This window comes from Perna viridis, chromosome 11, assembly GCF_037379345.1.
Source record: "Perna viridis isolate PV_CMFRI_1.1 ecotype Kerala chromosome 11, ASM3737934v1, whole genome shotgun sequence".
Classification (NCBI taxonomy): domain Eukaryota; kingdom Metazoa; phylum Mollusca; class Bivalvia; order Mytilida; family Mytilidae; genus Perna; species Perna viridis.
The window spans coordinates 27,490,715-27,509,839 of NC_142455.1; the positions used below are offsets into that span (position 1 = coordinate 27,490,715).

At 32.0% G+C, this 19,125-nt stretch overlaps 2 protein-coding genes across 14 annotated transcripts in view; one reads left to right on the forward strand and one right to left on the reverse strand.

Annotated features, from left to right (window-relative positions):
* Nucleotides 1-12,287, reverse strand: part of LOC148603565 (zinc finger CCCH domain-containing protein 10-like) — a 132,385-nt gene extending 120,098 nt beyond the window's left edge. For 9 of the 13 annotated variants that reach the window (XM_088552038.1, XM_088552032.1, XM_088552034.1 and 6 more), the window contains exons 1-2: nucleotides 12,209-12,269; nucleotides 10,118-10,407 (exon numbers count right to left, since the gene is read on the reverse strand). The gene's annotated coding sequence lies outside the window, so the exon portion shown is untranslated. Of the gene's footprint in view, nucleotides 1-10,117; nucleotides 10,408-12,208 lie in introns of all 13 variants that reach the window. The other 4 variants (XM_088552033.1, XM_088552026.1, XR_015916426.1 and 1 more) reach the window with 3 other exon arrangements.
* A 178-nt stretch (nucleotides 12,288-12,465) lies between these two features.
* LOC148603566 (protein YAE1 homolog) lies at nucleotides 12,466-18,639 on the forward strand. Its single transcript, XM_088552050.1, has 3 exons — nucleotides 12,466-12,600; nucleotides 15,826-15,947; nucleotides 18,177-18,639. The coding sequence occupies exons 1-3, from the start codon at nucleotides 12,493-12,495 to the stop codon at nucleotides 18,331-18,333; spliced, it is 387 nt and encodes a 128-aa protein (XP_088408176.1). The 5' UTR covers nucleotides 12,466-12,492; the 3' UTR covers nucleotides 18,334-18,639.
* Nucleotides 18,640-19,125: the final 486 nt, after the last annotated feature.

The window sequence follows — 19,125 nt, forward strand, 5'->3', positions numbered from 1 at the left end:
AAAAATAATCCAAATGTAAAATTTAAGGCATTAATTTAATTTGTCTGGTCATCAAGTCTTTATCTTATCTTAATTTGTCTGGTCATCAAGTCTTTATCTTATCAACTTCTTTTATTTTCATGCTGTTGTTACAAGTATATCATTGATTGGTTTTTAAAGAAAAAAATCATTGTCAAGGATTTATTCCTGCAAGTTTCTTGGGGGCAGCATTATAATTAAAAGAACTGCAGCTTCATTTGTCTTCATCCTTCAACACATCCCATGATATGTAACACTTTTTCAATTATTTTACTGGTATTCAGGGTTTGAATTTAAGGGGAAATACTTAAAATTTAATTTCACTCAGTAAATTTTTTTCTCCATGCTAAAACTTTCTTGTAGTGCTTGTGATATTTTAAATGTAAGAAAAACCTAAGAATTTTAAATTCAATATGTAAATTTTCAGTAGTTGCTTAACTTATCGCCTGAACATAGCTGAAAATTGCTGCTCTGGCATTAAACCCCAAAAATCAATCAATCATTAATTTAGATAGTCGAAAAATTTTTTAAAATCAATCCCTGCTGGTACTACTAGTATCAGCCATTTGCATGTGATGTTCTTTGCACAAACATAATGTTCTACCCAGCATTTATTTCATAATGTTAGAAAAAACAATTAAAATATTGTTTACATTGCATATGCTTCCGTGTAATAATTTCCATCAGGGAAACAAAAACAATGCTGCAGTGTTCTACGATTCCACTTTCCTGTCACCCGAGGCAAGTGCAGTTTTGGTGTAGGAAAGTAGTATATTATGTTTTACTTTCCCTTTGGCAAGTAGAAAACTTCAATTTTTGAAGGATTTGTTAGTTCAGAAAGCAGAATTTAACTGTGGAAAAGTTAATCTTTATTTGGAGTTTTCCTGTGAAAACAAAACAAAAAAAAAAAACCACTGCAATGAAACAAAAATAATAAAACAACTAATTGTTGATTATCATGATTATTATTATTATTATTTTGATTATCAATTTTTCATTAATAAACATTCTTGACACATGTGTCATTCTCAGTCTGCCAACAATTGACACAAGTTTCCTTGCAACCAAAAGGGTTAAATTCAAAGGAGTATACAGAGTATACAGTGTACAGAGTATGAGAATAAACTGATTTGGTACCAACTTCAGCTAGAAAAGTTTTAAAGATATTTGCCTGTAATTCTTTAATACTACATGTTATCTGGTTCTTCCTTGCACAAGCTAATGTTATTTTTAATTCCTAGGATTGTTTCTATAATTGTAATAGGATGAAGAGATAGATAGTAGCCTTACAATACAATGAGGTATATCAACTTTCATTGGAAATGGATAGTAGGATAGTTAATTGGAAAGAGTGAATAACCAAAATATGACCACGGATGCCAAAGAACTCCTAGATTTAGTGAGAGTGTGGAAGCACAAGTTAAATCTTAATGCATTCTTGACACAAGTTATTTTATTTTTTGATGAATTTTTAAGAAAGTTTTTTAAAGTCAAATTAGATATAAAGTTTTTCCAAAATAGCTGCATTTAGATAGAATATGGAACATTTATTCAAAATTTTGATGTCTATGTAAACATACATGTACCAGCATAAATGCTATAATATACCAAAATATCATGTCATATAAGTCGATGTTGGTGCAGATCCTTGTTGTGTACTTAATTACTTACTGGTTTTGTAAAATTAAAGACAGTTGGTCACTCTTACCAGATCATTTGTAAACATGGGTAATTCATCTAAGATTTAACACTTTCGTGCCCCAAATAAAAGTTTGCTTGGACTTAAGCATCAACTTTCACAAATTTATAGGACCAATTTAAGCTTTAAATGTACCAAAACCTTTCCTGACCTAATTGGGATTGCTAGTAATTTCCCTTGCATTCAATTACCTAAACTAGATTTAAGGTTGAAAATAACCAGAACCTTTTAGTAAAGCAACCCTTGACTAAATAAATATTTTCCCCAAATAACATAGTCAATCAATTCTATGACATATGCCATATTTTCTCCTCTTCATTTTTGTGGAAAACACTTTATTCCAGACTTTTCCGACACTATCATAAATAAATCGCTGACAGAGGTTGGTAGAAATGTATCTCCCATTGCTAAATGAAAACAATATAATAGCGACTACGATTGATCCCTGCACAGAGTCAATTTATCATTTGGCTTCAACATTATCACCATTTTAATCACACTGAAAAGAATCCACCATCTATGAGAAACAATAGGACTGGCTTTAAAAAATCCTTCATCAGTGGTGATAAATTCTGGAATTAGGATAATGGATAGCCCTCTACAGCAGAAACTTAAAAAGAAATCAGTGGCTCCACAGCTCAGATTTGTTCATAAATAGTGACAATAGTGTTAGATTAATTTTTATTTTTCTGACTGTTTCTCCTATGGGATGAAATTCAACAATATCTAAATAAATTGAATTTAATTAAGGTATCACACAGTCCCACATAATATTTGGCAATCATATTCAATATAATATAAAAATAAAAAATTATCATCATAAATCATTTACTAACAAAGAGACAATCTATTTCAGTCCTTACATTTTATTATTGTATACAGCTTACCACTATTTTTTTTTTCACTTTTGAAATATTACTTTGTACCATTTGACTGAAAATGCCAGCAAAAATACCAAAGGATCAAAATAGGACAAAATCAGAGAACATGGCAAAAACAGGTGAAGACAGGAAACAGAAACAGTATTTAAACAAAATGTAGAATGAAATGTAATAACATATAAAAGAATTGAAGATAAAAAAAAAAAAAACAGCACAAAAAAAACTAAAGTACTAGAGTATGAGCTCCCACATAAAACAAGGAATGACATCAGGTGCTACAGTGGGTAAAAATGTCCTGCAAAGTACATCCATCACAAAACATTAAATACGAAGTATATAGTTTCCCTCCTTTTGCAGTACAACAACTCTTCATCAAAAAGCAAAGAAAATACATGAAGTTGCACAAATCGCACACATCGCAAGCTAAGAATACCTGAACTCCCACAGACAGCCAGCAAAGTCACTTACAACTAATATCCCATATCTATAAAGCCATATATCAAATTTGAAATAAATCCAATTATTGGGAGTCGAGATAATTGTCACTAAACTTGGAGGGATGTTTGAACATGGTGATTCCAATTTACAGATCAGGGGTATAAATGAAATCAACCTTCCTACCATGATTACACACATAAGGTAAGCAAAAAATTTCAATATAAATAATAATGTGTTTGATTTATGGTCATGAGAGGACCAAAAGGATAGTCAAGACCATAAAACTTCAAATCATTATGTTTGATTATATTTTTCTTTCTCTATTGGTGTGAAAACTACAAAATTGGTGAAGTAACACCTACTAATTAACTCATTTTTTTTAAATGACTACTTTTTTTTTAATATGGTAAGTAAAGGAAGTCTGAAAGTGACCCAACAACCTTTTGCTTTGCATTTGTCAGACATATATTTATCCTATTGCAGTTCTTACATATTTTTTTGCCAAGTCATTGATTTCTACCCATAATCAAGAGAGCCATCAAATTCTCCTAACTAAGTTACCAAGGCTACTGTTAGACAACAGAAGACACAAGTCATGCAAGATGATTAAATTCTCCCAAATTGCCTCCAATATCACTCTGTGTATCTGTTCACGTTGATTTAATTGAGGGGGATTCAATCAAGTCAATAGCTCTTTGTAATTGATGCTTGCCAAGTTCTATTCTGAGTTATACTAAAACTGGGCTACTTAACGTCACACACAAACAATAGATGTCAAAGCTATTTTCGATTAAAGAACAAGTAGACTCAATCTGAATGAAATCAGGATTATTACGTTACAATACAACAGAACTCATTTACTTGGGGTTCACAAGGTCTCACATAGATTAAAGAAAGGAACTACATTCTCAGGAGCCTTAAGTACTCCTAATCTTGACTAATAAGGAGTTCAATAATAAACCAAAGGGCCATCTAACAAGTGTTAGGAGCCAAGAAGTAACCCAACATTAATGCTAGTCCTCCTGAAATTTGAGGAACTTGGGCTTCAAGGTCCCCTTTTGTATTTCTACCTGTACATGTTGATCTTATGATACTACTTTATTCACAGGACATACTCATGTAAAAACTATTTGCAAACAAATCTGAAAATTCTATATTTATACTACTTAAGCAAGAAAAAATGTCAAATTCATTGCGTGGCTAGTTGACTTAATTTTGACTAAGACCAATTCGAAACTGCAACAAAATGCTTAACATCCTGATGGAAGTTACTATGCTAGAATACATTGCCTCACTGATTTTTAAGTACTTGATATTATTTTCCTCTTGGAAATTTAAACATCTGTCAAGAAAATTATCAAAGAGCCAAATTGTCTGGGATAAAAATCACAAAATTAATGATGATGAGCCACCAAAACCAATCAAGTGACCTCTAACTTTTCTGGAATATCTATCTGAAATTTCCTCATGTTGGAAAATTAATCAATCTACTTTCTTGACACATTATTGCCAATTTGCCGTTCCTTAACGTTCCAAATCAATTTGTTTCAACACAGTCTTCTTGACTTTAATACCACTAACTTACATTGTAATATTAAAAATCGCCTAAGCAAACAAGATCATCAGAGCTCTTATTAGCAGCTGTCAATTCACATACAGAGTAAAACATTAATGTGAACTGATTACTTTGATTTTTTATCATAAAATTTTACAAATTGCTGAGAGGAATAATGTCTCATTTTTTTCCCAATAAATACTTGTAAATACTGACAATCAAATAGCTAATTAAACAAACACCTGTACTTTATTTCACTGCTTGCTCACAGCAAGAGCTGAGAATAACAATTGCCAAACACCATGGAGGAGGTTTGTTAAGTTAACATCTGTTTTTTTAAAACATTATTTTTCAAGTCTTAGGCCAAAAAGAAGAGAATTGTTACGCACACCTTTCTTTGTAAATCATGTATAACTTTAATAGATGGAAGGTAAACAAGATCATTTTAGCCTTGTCAAAAAAATGGCTGCATAAATCTTTTCTTGGCAAATATAAATAAATACCTAAGTTGTCATTTAGCAGAAACTGACTGACGGGTTTTTAACATCCCTTACGGCTCTTGTACAGACTGATTAGCAGAAACCAAAATGTTTGACGTATATGTTCCAAACCCTACACATAAGTAAAGTGGTAGTGGTTACATATCTTATTTTAGATTTTTTTAAATACAATTCATAACTTTAATCAAATAATGCCGCTCTTTGCCCAATAATTATATATGTATCCCCTTAAAAATCTAGTTTTCCTTGGTTCCTTTATTTGGCTTACGCAATATATCTGATTTCATATCACTGACTCTGTCACTGGAATAATCAAGTATCAAGTATTGGAAAGCATATGATACATGTCATATGATATGACATTAAAACCTGCTAAATTCTAAAATCTCAAACAGAGCTTATTATGATTTTCAGATAAATGTAATAAATTTGTAATGTCTCCCAGCAAAATCTGTCAATTTTGCTTTGCTAATACAAGTGGAAATTATTATTCTGTCAATGTTTTATGAAACCAGCCCATGAATAATTAAATACCACAAGTTCTGTATATCTTTTTAGAGATGATGAGTTTTGTTGGAAGCAGCTAGAATCTAGTTTTGATTAGGAGGAAAACATGTAGAACAATCATGTCTATCTCTTGCAGAGTTGTGTCTGGCACCACCATTTACTTGGAAGTTCAGAAAAGTAATAAATCTAAGTCCAAATTGAACAACCACAAATAAGTATAGGTACAAAGGATTTTAACTGATTTTATTCCATGAAATTTGAAACGGTGACTGTATAGAATCAATACTGTTTTAATATTTCAAAAACAGAGCACTTATTTAACATTAAATAATACCACACACTTGTGTAGGGCAATAAATATTATAAACTATTAAAAGAAGGGGATGATGTAACTTGAGACTGGAATAACTAGAGAACTTAAAATTATAATTTGATCTGTATTTTATCATATTAAACAATAGTGCAAAAATCTGAATAAAATCTGACAACAAACTCCTGCATCACAAAATGAGAGACCAGAGATGACAAATGTTCAAAATAGTATAATTCCAACAGTACTGACAGGGTTTAGACTAACATTGAACCTGATAAGCATTTCGTAGTTTTTCTGTCGGAAAATCCTTTAATCAGCTCATAAATTATTATCTGGAAACTATAATGACAGGAATCAGAATGATGGACAGACAGACAGACACAAACCTGTTACAATTATAACTTTGATTTGGATCATTCCAATTATAGACTGCCTCAACCCAGGATAATCTGTTTTCTCTTAAATATGGGACCACATCAATAATAAAACAATGATATATCATAATAACCAATATTAATGTCATTAACAATAATGGGTGTGAAAAGCAAAAGCAACATTCAGGCCTAAGCACCTATAATCTTTTTTTTAAAACTTGAGTGGGAATATTGTAAACTTTCATTGTGTATCTACTGTGAAAGTAGTATTGTTTGTGGGATACCAATTTTTATTGGTTATTGTGGGTAGGCCAAACAAGGAAATTTGATTTCAATGAAATGGAGATTCCCATAAATGTGTCTACTGAAAACCTAAAACCACAAAGTCAAGAATTCATGAACTTGTATTTCTTCTCTCATCCACAAATTAAAGCATTTTTACAGTATTCCATCTTCCTGTTTTTTGGTAGGAAAGAGGAACGGTACAATTCATTCTGTAAATTACATCAGTGATTGGAATATAGGAACAACGATCCATTGCTACATCGCAATATTTCAAGCTATGATCCTAGAATTGATACCTGAACCCTTTACAGGATTCCGATCCGATTCTATAATCGCCTTGACTGGAAATGTGTGATGAAAAAGTCCGAGAGATATGATGTTTTGTTTACATGTTTGAACGTCCACATGTGGTCGAAACCGACTCGCTCCAATATTTTGTAAAAGACAGAGTACGTGATGAAATAACACAATTTCCAATTTTATCTTAAAATAACTGCATAAAAAGTTTATTTCCGGTCTGAACATGTAAAAGAATGACACAATGAAGTTTGATCAAATGTCTGGCATGGGTTGTAAAAATTTCTGGGCCCTTGCCGAAATAAAAATTTGCTTGAATGGCAACTAGAAGACTTGACCCTCCACCAGCAGAATATAAATCTGCTGTGTGGTGGCAGAAACTAGATAAATTAACACTTGAACAAGCTATCTGGTTACTGGAAGCAATAACATTCAGTGACATAAAAGGAAATCTATCAGGCCAAAAAAAAAAATATGTCTGTTTAGGGTTACATTCCTCCCAAAAATAGGGTAGGTCGGTCGGCATTTTCATTTTTTTTTTTTCATTTTATTTTTTCTCGACTAAAGTTGAGCCTACGCTTGTAAAATAGCATCATGTTTAAGTCATGAAAGTGTATGGTTTTAAGTAGAAAGTTTAATCTTTAACATACACACCTATTAATAATATAAGTACACTGTATTTATGCTTGGATTTATGTATATAATATAAATAAGTCTCCTACTCAAACGCTATTGTGACCCAGTTTTTAACGTACTTTTGGTTTTACCGGAAATGATCCGTATTGTACTGGAAATTGGCGGAAATTACCTATTTTGTCAATTTTGGAGAAAAAATGTATTAGGGTTGGGAGAAAAAATTAGGGTCGGTAGGGAAACCCGAAACAGACATTTTTTTTTGGTCTTAAGTATCATATTATGTATCATATCATCAGTCAGGTAACGTGATATGTATCATATCGTCAGTCAGGTAACGTGATATGTATCATATCATCAGTCAGGTAACACATCATGTATCATATCATCAGGTAATGGAATTGTTACACTCCTATAATGGGATTAGAGGGGCCCTATGTTTTTTTAATCACATTCCTGCAGAAAATGTCCCTTGAAATCAGATTTTTTTTTATTAAGTAAGTTAAATTTAAAGGATGGCCCACTGAAATTCTGAAGATTATTCAACATGGCCCATTCTCAAAAGTTTGATCCCAATCACTGTTACATGGATTAATAGATCAGAAATTATGTTACTTAAAAATCAAGCTTAAATCATATTCACTGATCACTTTACCAGATTGATAACTTTGACTGATAGAAAAAAAAAGATAAATCACAATAATATTTGCACAATATGATTCAGGCACTGGTAAAAAATAATGGGTAATTCTCTTGGGTGACAAAATTCATAATTTGCTCTATGAATAGATCTATCTAATTTTAGCAAGCTTTATTTTTCTGCGAAAGATAGGGTCCACAGGAGTTACCTGTGTAATATCTTGACTTAAATTTGGCAAACTTATATTTTCCCAATTCTCCGACCTTTGCGAAAATTCCCACTATATCTGATTGTCAAGTGGTACATTTTTGTAATTACATGCAATGTACATATGATTTTACCTACACCAGTTTCTAACAGGATCGGCACATTCACTTGTAGCAAATTGCACCTATATAGAGAGATGATGGTCTATGGAAATTTATCTTAATAAAAAAATCTCTACTTTATTCTACAACAAAAATAAACAGCTGCGCTAAGAGCGCAAGATACGTCCCGTCCGTAAGAATAGCTGATGGTATAAATTTTAGAAAACAATAACCTGATTTCTGATTACCAAAAAATTAGTCTGTATATATAGTGAGAAAAGTTTTTTCTTCAGTTATTCAAAAAGTATAAATGATCTTACAACTGTTTGACATGATGAAAGTATACAATAGCATTTAAAAGGGATTCTTTGTTTTTGAACTAGATAAAACTATAATAAACTACAGAATTGAAAACTGGACAAATAATTCATTATGTAATATTATTATGAGGTAAGACCTACAGTTAATAGTACAATTCCTTCTACTTCTACTGTAAGGAATTCCATATTGCCTTGTGGTCAGAATAATAAGTTTCTAGGGTACCACTCTGATAATTGTCAGTATTCATGAAAATTATATCTATTGTAGAATTGAAGTCGTTTGTTGGTCTCAATCTAATACAGCTTCTCAAAACTGCAAGTAAGCAGCAATCTTATGTTGTGGTAATTAAATCAGATTTGACAATATAGATTTTTAAGTGAATAAAGTTCCGTAACTCTGGAACGAAAAATAAAAAATTCTTCAAAATCGAAAAGGAGCTTTCTTTAATATTAATATTGTGCTAAAATTTCATTTGAATCCGTAAAAGCGAGTTTGAGTTATCGTGCGGCGTGTGGACGGATGGACGGACAACAGTATACCATAATATGTCCCTTCTATATTGACGGGCGTATAAAAATACATGTATGTTTCATGTAAGGCAAAGGAAAATAATAATCTTGTTTCCTGCTACCACCAAGAAAAAAATAGAGTAGGTAGGTAGAGAAATTATTTTATTTTTCAATAACATTTTAAATTGAGTCAATGGGGAAACAATCTATATTTTAACAGTGCTTGAGCCAAAATAGCCTTAAAATGTTTAGGGTAGGTAGGGTAGCAGGAAACAGACATATTAGTTTTTTTGGTCTAATCATAAAACCTACATGTAAATGTACATGAAAATTAAATGTATCAACAAGAATTTAACCTTAACAAAATTTAATTTAATCCTATCACTTTTTAAATTTTTTTAAAACATGCTTTTGCATCCTATTTTCACAAGATAAGTTCCTTTAATTGAATATTTTTCAGAAAAAAAATTTCAACTAGCAACATTAGTACTTATTCCACATCCTGAAAATGAAAGTCACTTTACATATTTGAACTTCAGCTAACAATTCCACACCAACAGCAAAGACTCGGGATATCACAGTACAGAAAAAGACATACCATGACTGATCACATGACAAAGTGGAACACCATTCTAAAAGTGGTAGCAAATAACATTTTTATTGCTTAAGATTTCCTTCAAATTCTTTTTAGAAGTTTTTGGACATAATCTACTATTCAAAATATAAAAAAAAATTTGGGATAATAATCTCTCACGATAAAAAATTATGGGTTACTACTCACAGGCTCGAAATCATAAAATTCCGTAAATTAATCTCCTAAGTATGATTTTTGGCCTTACCTATGAAGAACAGAGCTATCAGTACTCAAAGACAATCTATGGATGATGTACTGCCATACTGTTATGGATGATGTCTCAACCAACAGGATTATTGGGAACTTCCTAGAACACCTGCTCTGCTCCTACAGTACAAGATCAATCAATCAATCCTGTATTATGTACAGTCCTTGAACCAATCCGTGCAACAATTTGACGGATCAATGACAGCTGACTGATTGATCGCTGACGGACTGATAACCCAAGTCGGGTAACCGATCTGATCAGTTTTGTTGTGTAAAATGACAGATGATCTGTTAAAAATAAAACTAATGTAAAATAAAAGTTTAAATTAATGTTTGAATCTATAGCATTATGTAAATATGTGTAAAATTGACAAAGAAAACGACAGAAACCGTAAAATATATTGACTGCTCGGCAGTCATGTGATGCCATCACTGGTTTAATGGATCAATTCGACAGATCATTGACTGATCGGAAAGTGATCAGTGATCGATCGCAATATTTGTCACACAGATCAGTTCAGGTACAATATCAGTACTTCATTTCAAACAGAATGATTTTGAGCTATTTATGTTTCAGACCCCCTATATATGTATACGATATTGCTAACCCTTCATCCTTATAAATATAGTCAATTTTGAAGTTTTCACAGAACATTATCTACCCATCTTACTGCATCTATATCACAACAGAGAATAAAATAAGTACTATTTGCACTTATGCAACTGAAAATTGATCAAGTTTTTAAACTTAAATTCATAAAAACTGTGATAACAAAAAGATTTCTGAAGATTCTTGCATTAAAAAGACAAAAGAATCGCTTGAAGTTTACTAAAATTCAGAAATTATGTTCATTTTGTACTTTTCGGTCACTTTTTTGTCACACATTATACAACCAGCAGAGTAAATGGTGCCAACATCAAACAAATAACTTCAGTGAAAAGGTTCATTTATACATAGTTAATCATAGATGTATGTGAAAATATAAAGTTGTTTCTTGGATGCGAACAAGTTTTCTTGATTCAGATGTGTCTGAACAACAACTGTTATTTTAGGTTCTTTGTTGTGTGTCTGTTTTCCAGGTCTTGTTTTTGTCCCTGGATTGCATTTTTTTTTACTTCCTCTTGAATCTTGGTTCCCTCGATTCCTCTTTCACCATTCTCAGAAATTTGTGTTACTGAGTAATTTTAGATGTTATTACAAGAGTTGATATTTTTCGACAAATACAAATGTGCCAGCACTTTTCATAAATTTCTGTATTCAGGGAAAACATATAATTTCATATTCAAAGAGGGATAACTCCAAATGCAAACCTGTTTTTAAAGGGAATTAGGAAAAAACATTAGATATTATCCTATATTATCCAATGTTTCTAATAGAAACTTCATTATCACATAGCTTCACACAGGAACTGAAAAGAAAAGTTGCTTCAAACTCCAATTGCATTATTTAAACTTTTTGAATATACCATGTCCGAAGCAAAGTTTCATTAAGTGAATTTAATTGTTTAGGTCATTGCAGGGACAATGCAAAAAAATATCTGTAAATATCTAATAAAAAAAACTCTCTTAATCTGAAGTGTGCTTTCCAGTCTGTGCAAAAACTTCTTCGGACGTAGTTCATCTACATTCACATACAAGAAAACAAATTTCTAATGAATTTTCAACAGCTAAAATTATTTTTTTTTGTTTAACTCAGGCCAGGTCTAGAAATTTCAACAGAGTTAAATAAGCGCTAATTGAAAACAAACAAACAGGGCAGTGTCATGCATATTTCACTGTCCTGAATTAGCAAATAAATGTGTGTTATAAACTTCCAAATACAAAACTTTGCACAACTATGAAGTTTTACTCTTATGTCAAGGGACTACAGCATTGGGTTAGTTCAGCACTATGGTGTTTATTTATGTAACATTCTAGTTTGGTCTTCTTACCGACTTACGTCGTTACGACATCAAATTGTTTTACCAATTTTCTCTTAAAAATCGGTGACAACAAAATCTACTAACAGAAAACGATATTTAGAAAATTTCTCAACAATAAAATTCATGCCAGTCAAGTTAAATCTAATCTAATCCAGTAATTGAAATACCTAAGGTACATCGTCATCCGAGTCACAGTGACTACATAGCCCTTATATAGTGCGGGAAACTGTGGGTGTGAAGTGCTGTTTAGAAGAATACAGATTATAAAAAAAAATAGAAGCTTTGATTTGTAAAACAATCAATCTAATCAATTCAAATATTGAACAACAAAAAAATACTGTAGTTCATTTTGATTTTTTATATTCACTTTAGTATAAAGCACAATACAAAGACAACAACAACTTAATCTACACTTTACTCTAATGTTGTGTCATGATCACATGACTAGAAGATGGCAGACGAAAAGCCTAACTTTGTTGATGATATTTTTGATGATGACGTTGACGAAAATCTGTTAGCTTCTAAGGAGTGGAACAAGCTTCAAGAAGAGCTACAAAATGTACATTATTCGTGAAAATATTTGTTTAAATAGTTTCGGTTGTTATGTGTGCAATGACTAAGTTCAGGCACGAGACCGCAATTAATTTTCAAGTGCATTTCAATATACACATTTGAGCAGATTAAAAAAATTCCACCGGTGCAAACTGAATAAAACTTCTCTGGCCTAAAGATATGTACAAACAGGATTTTATATATCAATTGTAGAAAATTTTACCATCATTTTCTGAAATTAATACATATAATTCTGAGATGGGGTAAACATGACAAATGAACTGAGTTAAAAGTCCTAAATTTTAACCTTCTTCCACTGAACCAAATCACAACTTTTAGTCAGAATTGATTAATGAAAAAAAATCCCAAGTAATTTTAACCTATTTTCTACCAATTAGAGGCAAAACTTCAGCAAATAAGTTTCCAGTAAAAATATGAAAAAATGTGGAAGGTACCTACTACCAAAGTTGGAACTATATTCCTATACAACGAAAACCAAGGGGAATTAATTGTGTTCTCGTACCTTCACTAACATTTTTTGTAGTTTCACTTTCAATTTCATGCAGTTCATTTGTAGTTTTCTCTATAATCATGGACTTGCTCTTATTGTATATACTCGACATCAGTTCAATCCCGATATTACATTAAATCATATTTATGCAACCATTATATTCTTGATCCAGGTGTCATTCTTGTTCATTTGTGTCTTTCTCTTTTTAACATTATTTTAGACTTTGCCTGTGACTATGAGGATGCAGCTATTTGTAATCAAATAATATTTGACTCTGATGTTAATGCACTTGTTGCAGGATGACCTACCTGCATTTTAAGTGAGTGAGTGAGGGAGTTTTTTAACGTCCTTGACTACCCTGTCGAGTCTTGGACGGACTTCTGCATTGTAGTAGGTATCGAGATTTAAATAGCCAGTTAAATGACTTGGCTAAAGGTTTATTATTCAGCTTAATTGGTTTGTCGCTGGCTTGTCACCAAGCAGTCTAGGCTTTGATCCCCAGATGCGGAGTATAATTTTGTGAGTCAAATCATGCTCTCCCGTTACACACTGCTATTTTCTTAAATAAATTCAAGACTTTGTATGACACACTGTGTGTCTGGGTTTAAAATTTAACTTTAAAACTCAAACAGTCACTTCCAGTTTCTGAAATGTGTCATTTCCTACAGAACAATTTTAAGCCATTCATATGCATGTTTCAAATAATCTACCTGGTACCAGTACACACACAAACACACACACACACACACACACACACACACACACACATATATATATATAAACGTCTCAGAATGTGACGAATCTATTCACTACACTGCTCCATCAGATCAAATTGATACAGGGAAGATATGTAAATGTATAGAAAGGTCTGAAAAATTCCCAACGATGTAAGAACTGTAAAATTTGTGATGCAAATTTTTTTAGTCGTTCCCTCCGCAGGACTCGAACTCGTACTGCTGTGACATCTATGGCAACACCGCCTGCACTAAGTCCTGCGCCCTAGACCACTCGGCCAGCTAGGCTATATAAAAATATAGCTTTCACTGACCAGGTCATTCCTCCTCGTAGGATTAATATAGGGCTGTAACTTAGTACATGATGTATGGTAGTACGGGACAGTTCATTTAGATATAAAACCCAAACATCAGTATTTACATTGTATAGTTCATAAAATCAAAAAGAACTTTTATAATTCCTTACAACAAATTCCTCTTGTTATTTCTCCATCTTTTTTCCAATCACAGAATTTTGACTAATACTTATCGTTGATTTTTTGAGGGGTTTTTGATCCTTCAGGATAAAAATACCTTATGTCACCCGTCTATCACTGGAACTTCCCTACTATTTCTGAATACAACACAAAAATATAGTCCAAATGTAATTCCTTTTATATCATTCAATACCTCTTTTATATCAAGTAAATATGTTTCCTGCAATTCATCTGCTCAATAATATTCTATTATTTATGCAAAGAAAATTAAGATCTAGTGTTTATATCAACTCAAAATTTGAGGGACTCCTTTTTGGCCTTAAAAGATATTTAGTAATAAATTTACATTTAGGGAATTTATTTCTTTGCAGTAATGTGTCTGGAAGGATAAAACATGTTTAATATTTTCATTCTAACACACTTAGAAGTCCACCCTATCATTAATATTTTACCATTTATAAACAGGAAGTGAATGGCAGTGATTTTAACCAAGTAAAATTGGCAGGAAAATTCAAATTGACAAAAGTTTCTAGATTTTGAAAATCTTTTGTTAAGGAATTATTTTCTTAAGCTGATATTGGTTTTATTTAAGTATAATTGTTATGTAGGAGAAATACTTTGTTAATATAGCTTTTGAATGTAGATGCACATTAACTTTTGAATAGATTATAGATTTAAAATTGGGGAAACAGGTGAAATGGAACAAAAATTTGTAAATGTGTGTGAAGTTTGATCAGTAGTATAGATTGACTTTCAGTTTATACTTATTTTAAAAAAAGAACAGTTCTTAATTGTATTTTAAATGCAAGGTATGATCACAATTTCAACATCATATAATCTTTTATATTTTGTTCATACTACAATTTTCACAAGAATCAAAAACCGCTAGTGTTATCAGCACTTTGATTTAAATTCTATGTTGATGCAGTGCACATGAATTTGAAAATAAAGAAATGTTTTTTTAGGAACAATATAACCATCCAATGAATTTTTAGAGGCAAATTTTGGATTTGGTCAAATCACATAGTGATACTAGGTTACAATATCATTGGTATTGGACAATTCAAAGTTCAGGAAGATGTGGTTATACAATTCAGGTGTTTTTTCTAAATAATCTTAACATTGTAGTTCTATTTTGATTATAAGTATGAATGGGAAGCCTTGCATTATTGATGGACTGCATATTTTGTTATAGTGGGAGCAAGTCCATTTACTTGGTCAAATAGTCAAATCCAATTTATTTTAAAGTGAAGTGACATGTAAATAAATACTCTCTAGACTGAAGCAATTTTAGAGGAACAACATGATAGGGAATTTTTGTAAAATGTTGATACACACATGTAGGTACCATAAGATGTTAATTTGATTGCAGTGAATGATTCAAATATGCTTTATTGAGCTTGTATTTTTAAAGCAATATTGAATTAATTATAAATAGGTAATACAGTATACAGAACTAATTAGTTTATATTCAGTGATTTCCATGTATGTACAGATTTTTTAAACTCCAGGGTGGATATAGAGAAGGTATAGCTTCAGGAAAAGAATCTAGACTGCAAGATGGGTTCAATGATGGGTTTACTGATGCAGCCAAGACAATATTTCTGCTTGCTAAAGAACGTGGGAAAATAAGGTTTGTATTTTCTTCTTAAATGAAATTAGCCATAATTTAAGGAAAGTTTAAATCAAATTCAAATTTCTTTAACTGATTTTTTGTTTGAATATTTTTGAAAGGTTGAATTTTTTTCAATTATATTCACGAATAAAGAGTTATCATGCTCAATTCTGATGATGAAGCACTCTGCCATCAATAATAGTTCATGTCTCGATATAAGTTACCTCAGCCTCCAATTACAAGCATCCATATGACATGAAGTATGAAATATGGAACACTCGTTAGAGTAATTTTTAAAACCATGTGCCCTCCAATCTTATTAAAATTATACCTTTCATTTGTTCCATTCAGTCACTGCATGTCTACATGCAGTGACTGAATGGAACAATTGATAGGACTAATTTCAATTAATTTTGGTGTGCCGTCTTAATTTGAAATAAAAAAATAAATGGTTTTACTTGCATGTATCAATGCAAATACCACAATTTTTAAAACTATTTCTTATGGATCAAATAAAAAATAATTCAGTCAAAGTTTATTGATGGAAGTGAATTGGTAACATTCATCTACAACATTGCTGTGCTATGTCAGTGAAATCTTTTTTGTAGGATTTAATGTGTATGATACAAAAGGTTTCATGATTCTTTGAATCCTGTCAGTCCATCCTTCTTCTGTACATGACTGACAATATCTGAAAAATGCATGATCGAATGATTGTCTCTTTCATTTTCCTATGACCACAAAAAAAAATTGCATTTTTGTAATGGCGTGGCATGCTGTCATCTTGTGATGGCATGAATAATTGGGTAATCTTTAAAAAAAAATTATAAAAAGATTCCAAACTACAAAATAAAGTTTGGTATTGATTTTGGGGGTTATGACCCCAACCATTTCGGAATTAAGGGTAATAGAGTCCAGAAACAAGCGTTTATCTGATTTCTGGATATTAAACTTAAGTAAAAGGAAATGGATTTTACATAGTGCTGTACACCCAAATGAAGATTGGGATTGATATTAGAGGTTGTGACTGGAACCATTTAGGAATAAGGGGCCAAAAAAGGAGCCACCTTGATTCCGGTCAAATTCTTATCCTGGGTCAAAAAGTAATCAAGGGAACCAAGATTTTAGCGGAAATCAAAAAAATGTAATCCAGGGACAAAGACCAGACATAGAAAACAAAAACAGACAACAAAGAACATAAAATAACCAAAATGATACATACAAAGCAACTAAAGTAAATGAGCAACTCTAACTCCACTAAAAACTAGGAGCATGCTACATGGACCAGGTGCATCAGTAGGGTAAGCATCCTCTGCTTTCTAAAAACACCCACTTAGTTGCTCATAAAAAGTCAAGTACAGGTTAGATGAAAGAGGAATGGAAAACTAGGACACGTTGAACAGATCAGTTTTCATGGTGCAGATGGATACTCCGTAACGATCCACAAGTTCATTACGACGACCATAAAACTTCAGTAGTGATGACTTCAATCTTGTAGCAACATAATCCTGTTCCAGAAGCCTAATTATAAGAAGTCTAGCACCATTTAAAAAGTCTTCGTACCAGTAGTTACGGCAAGCTCTAATATAAGAGTTGTGATATGAAAACTCCATACGCAGGTGCTGAATGGATGTTGCCACAGATGAAAAGGAAGTTGACAATATGGAATGAAAAGCTATCATGTTTGTCACATAGTTTGGTCAATAGTTTCCTTTACCATCGATATCTAAGCGGGTCAAGATATGAGGCTGACTTCACAGTGTCTGTAGTATCCTTTATCTGAAGTTCTTTGGGGTTGATGCGAAGTATCCTGACACTAGGATTGTTTAACAATGATATGTCATCTATAAAATAATCAAAGCTGTATCAGGTCGAATGGTGTTCCCGAACCTCTGCCATCTGTCAAGGGTTCCACTTTTGTGGTTTTAGCAAGCTATACTATGCAAAGCATTTTATTTTTTTAACAGTTAAGGGGGGCTAAAGAACTAAAAGGGGAAAGACTATGAGTGCTGGCCTTTAGCCACTAGCCCAAAGCCTGGGGCTAGTAAAAATTGGTTCGGGCTAGGGAAATGGTGTGTACATTTCTTGTTTCGGCTAGTTGAATCCTATACAGTCCTCTATTATTCGGGCTAGTCATTGATAATTTTGAAGGAAAGGACTGAGCTATACAGGCATATCTTATGTTTTATCCAGGACTCAATAATAATATCATGATTTGGTTTTTTTGTTTTTTTGTTTTTTTTTCAGTGCAAAAATGGCATTTCAAGTTGAAGGTGAAACAATTGGAGATCTTCAACAGACATTAGATGACATTAGAAAACAGGAACTAGATCTGATCAATGCAGCTAAATCCAAAAGTATGGAAGATTTACAGAGAATAGAAACAACTACACAATCTTCCTAGCTGGCATTCTGAGCTTGGTGATCGAGATTTTATCAGTCAGACCAAATCCGTTGAAGGACTGTGCTAGATGGGATTGGTTGGGTATAATATTCAGAGTAATGGCAGAGACTTACTTCTGTTGTGGATTAGTAAAATATACGAGGTCAATTCCTGTGGAAACGAAAAGCGACATCATGTTAATGGCGAAATTAAACATGTCATAAGTTTTGGATTTCTGTGATGCATGTGAAGCAACTGAACAAATATAATGTTTTAGAAAAATAATGACAATTGAATACTTAAAATTCCAATTATATTGAATGGTAATATGTTTGTCACATTTTTTGCATTTTATATGACTGCAAAAAAATTGCAGTCATATTTTGGTATGGTGCCGTGTCGTCGTCATTCGTAGACATCAGGGTTTCATGACATAACTTAAATATTAGTTGGTTGATCTTTTTAAAATTTTGTAACAAGGAAAAAGGAAGTTTGGTATTGATTTTGGGGGTTATAACCCAACCATTTAAGAATTAGTCCTAAAACAAGCATTTCGTGGAATTCAACTACATATTTATAACTCCAGTAAAAGTTTAGGATATTGTTATACAATATTCTATACCACAGTGGTCAGACGGATTGATTTTGGGGGTAAAGACTTTAGAAATAGGGGTCAGAAAATAACTTGACTATTATTTATTTTTGATCCTATTTCTAATTTTTTTGTAACGTAATTAGATACCTTATGAAAACCCATGCCTGCGTTTTTTTCAGTCAGATTTCAGATACCTCTTACAGTTTTTTGAGTAATAA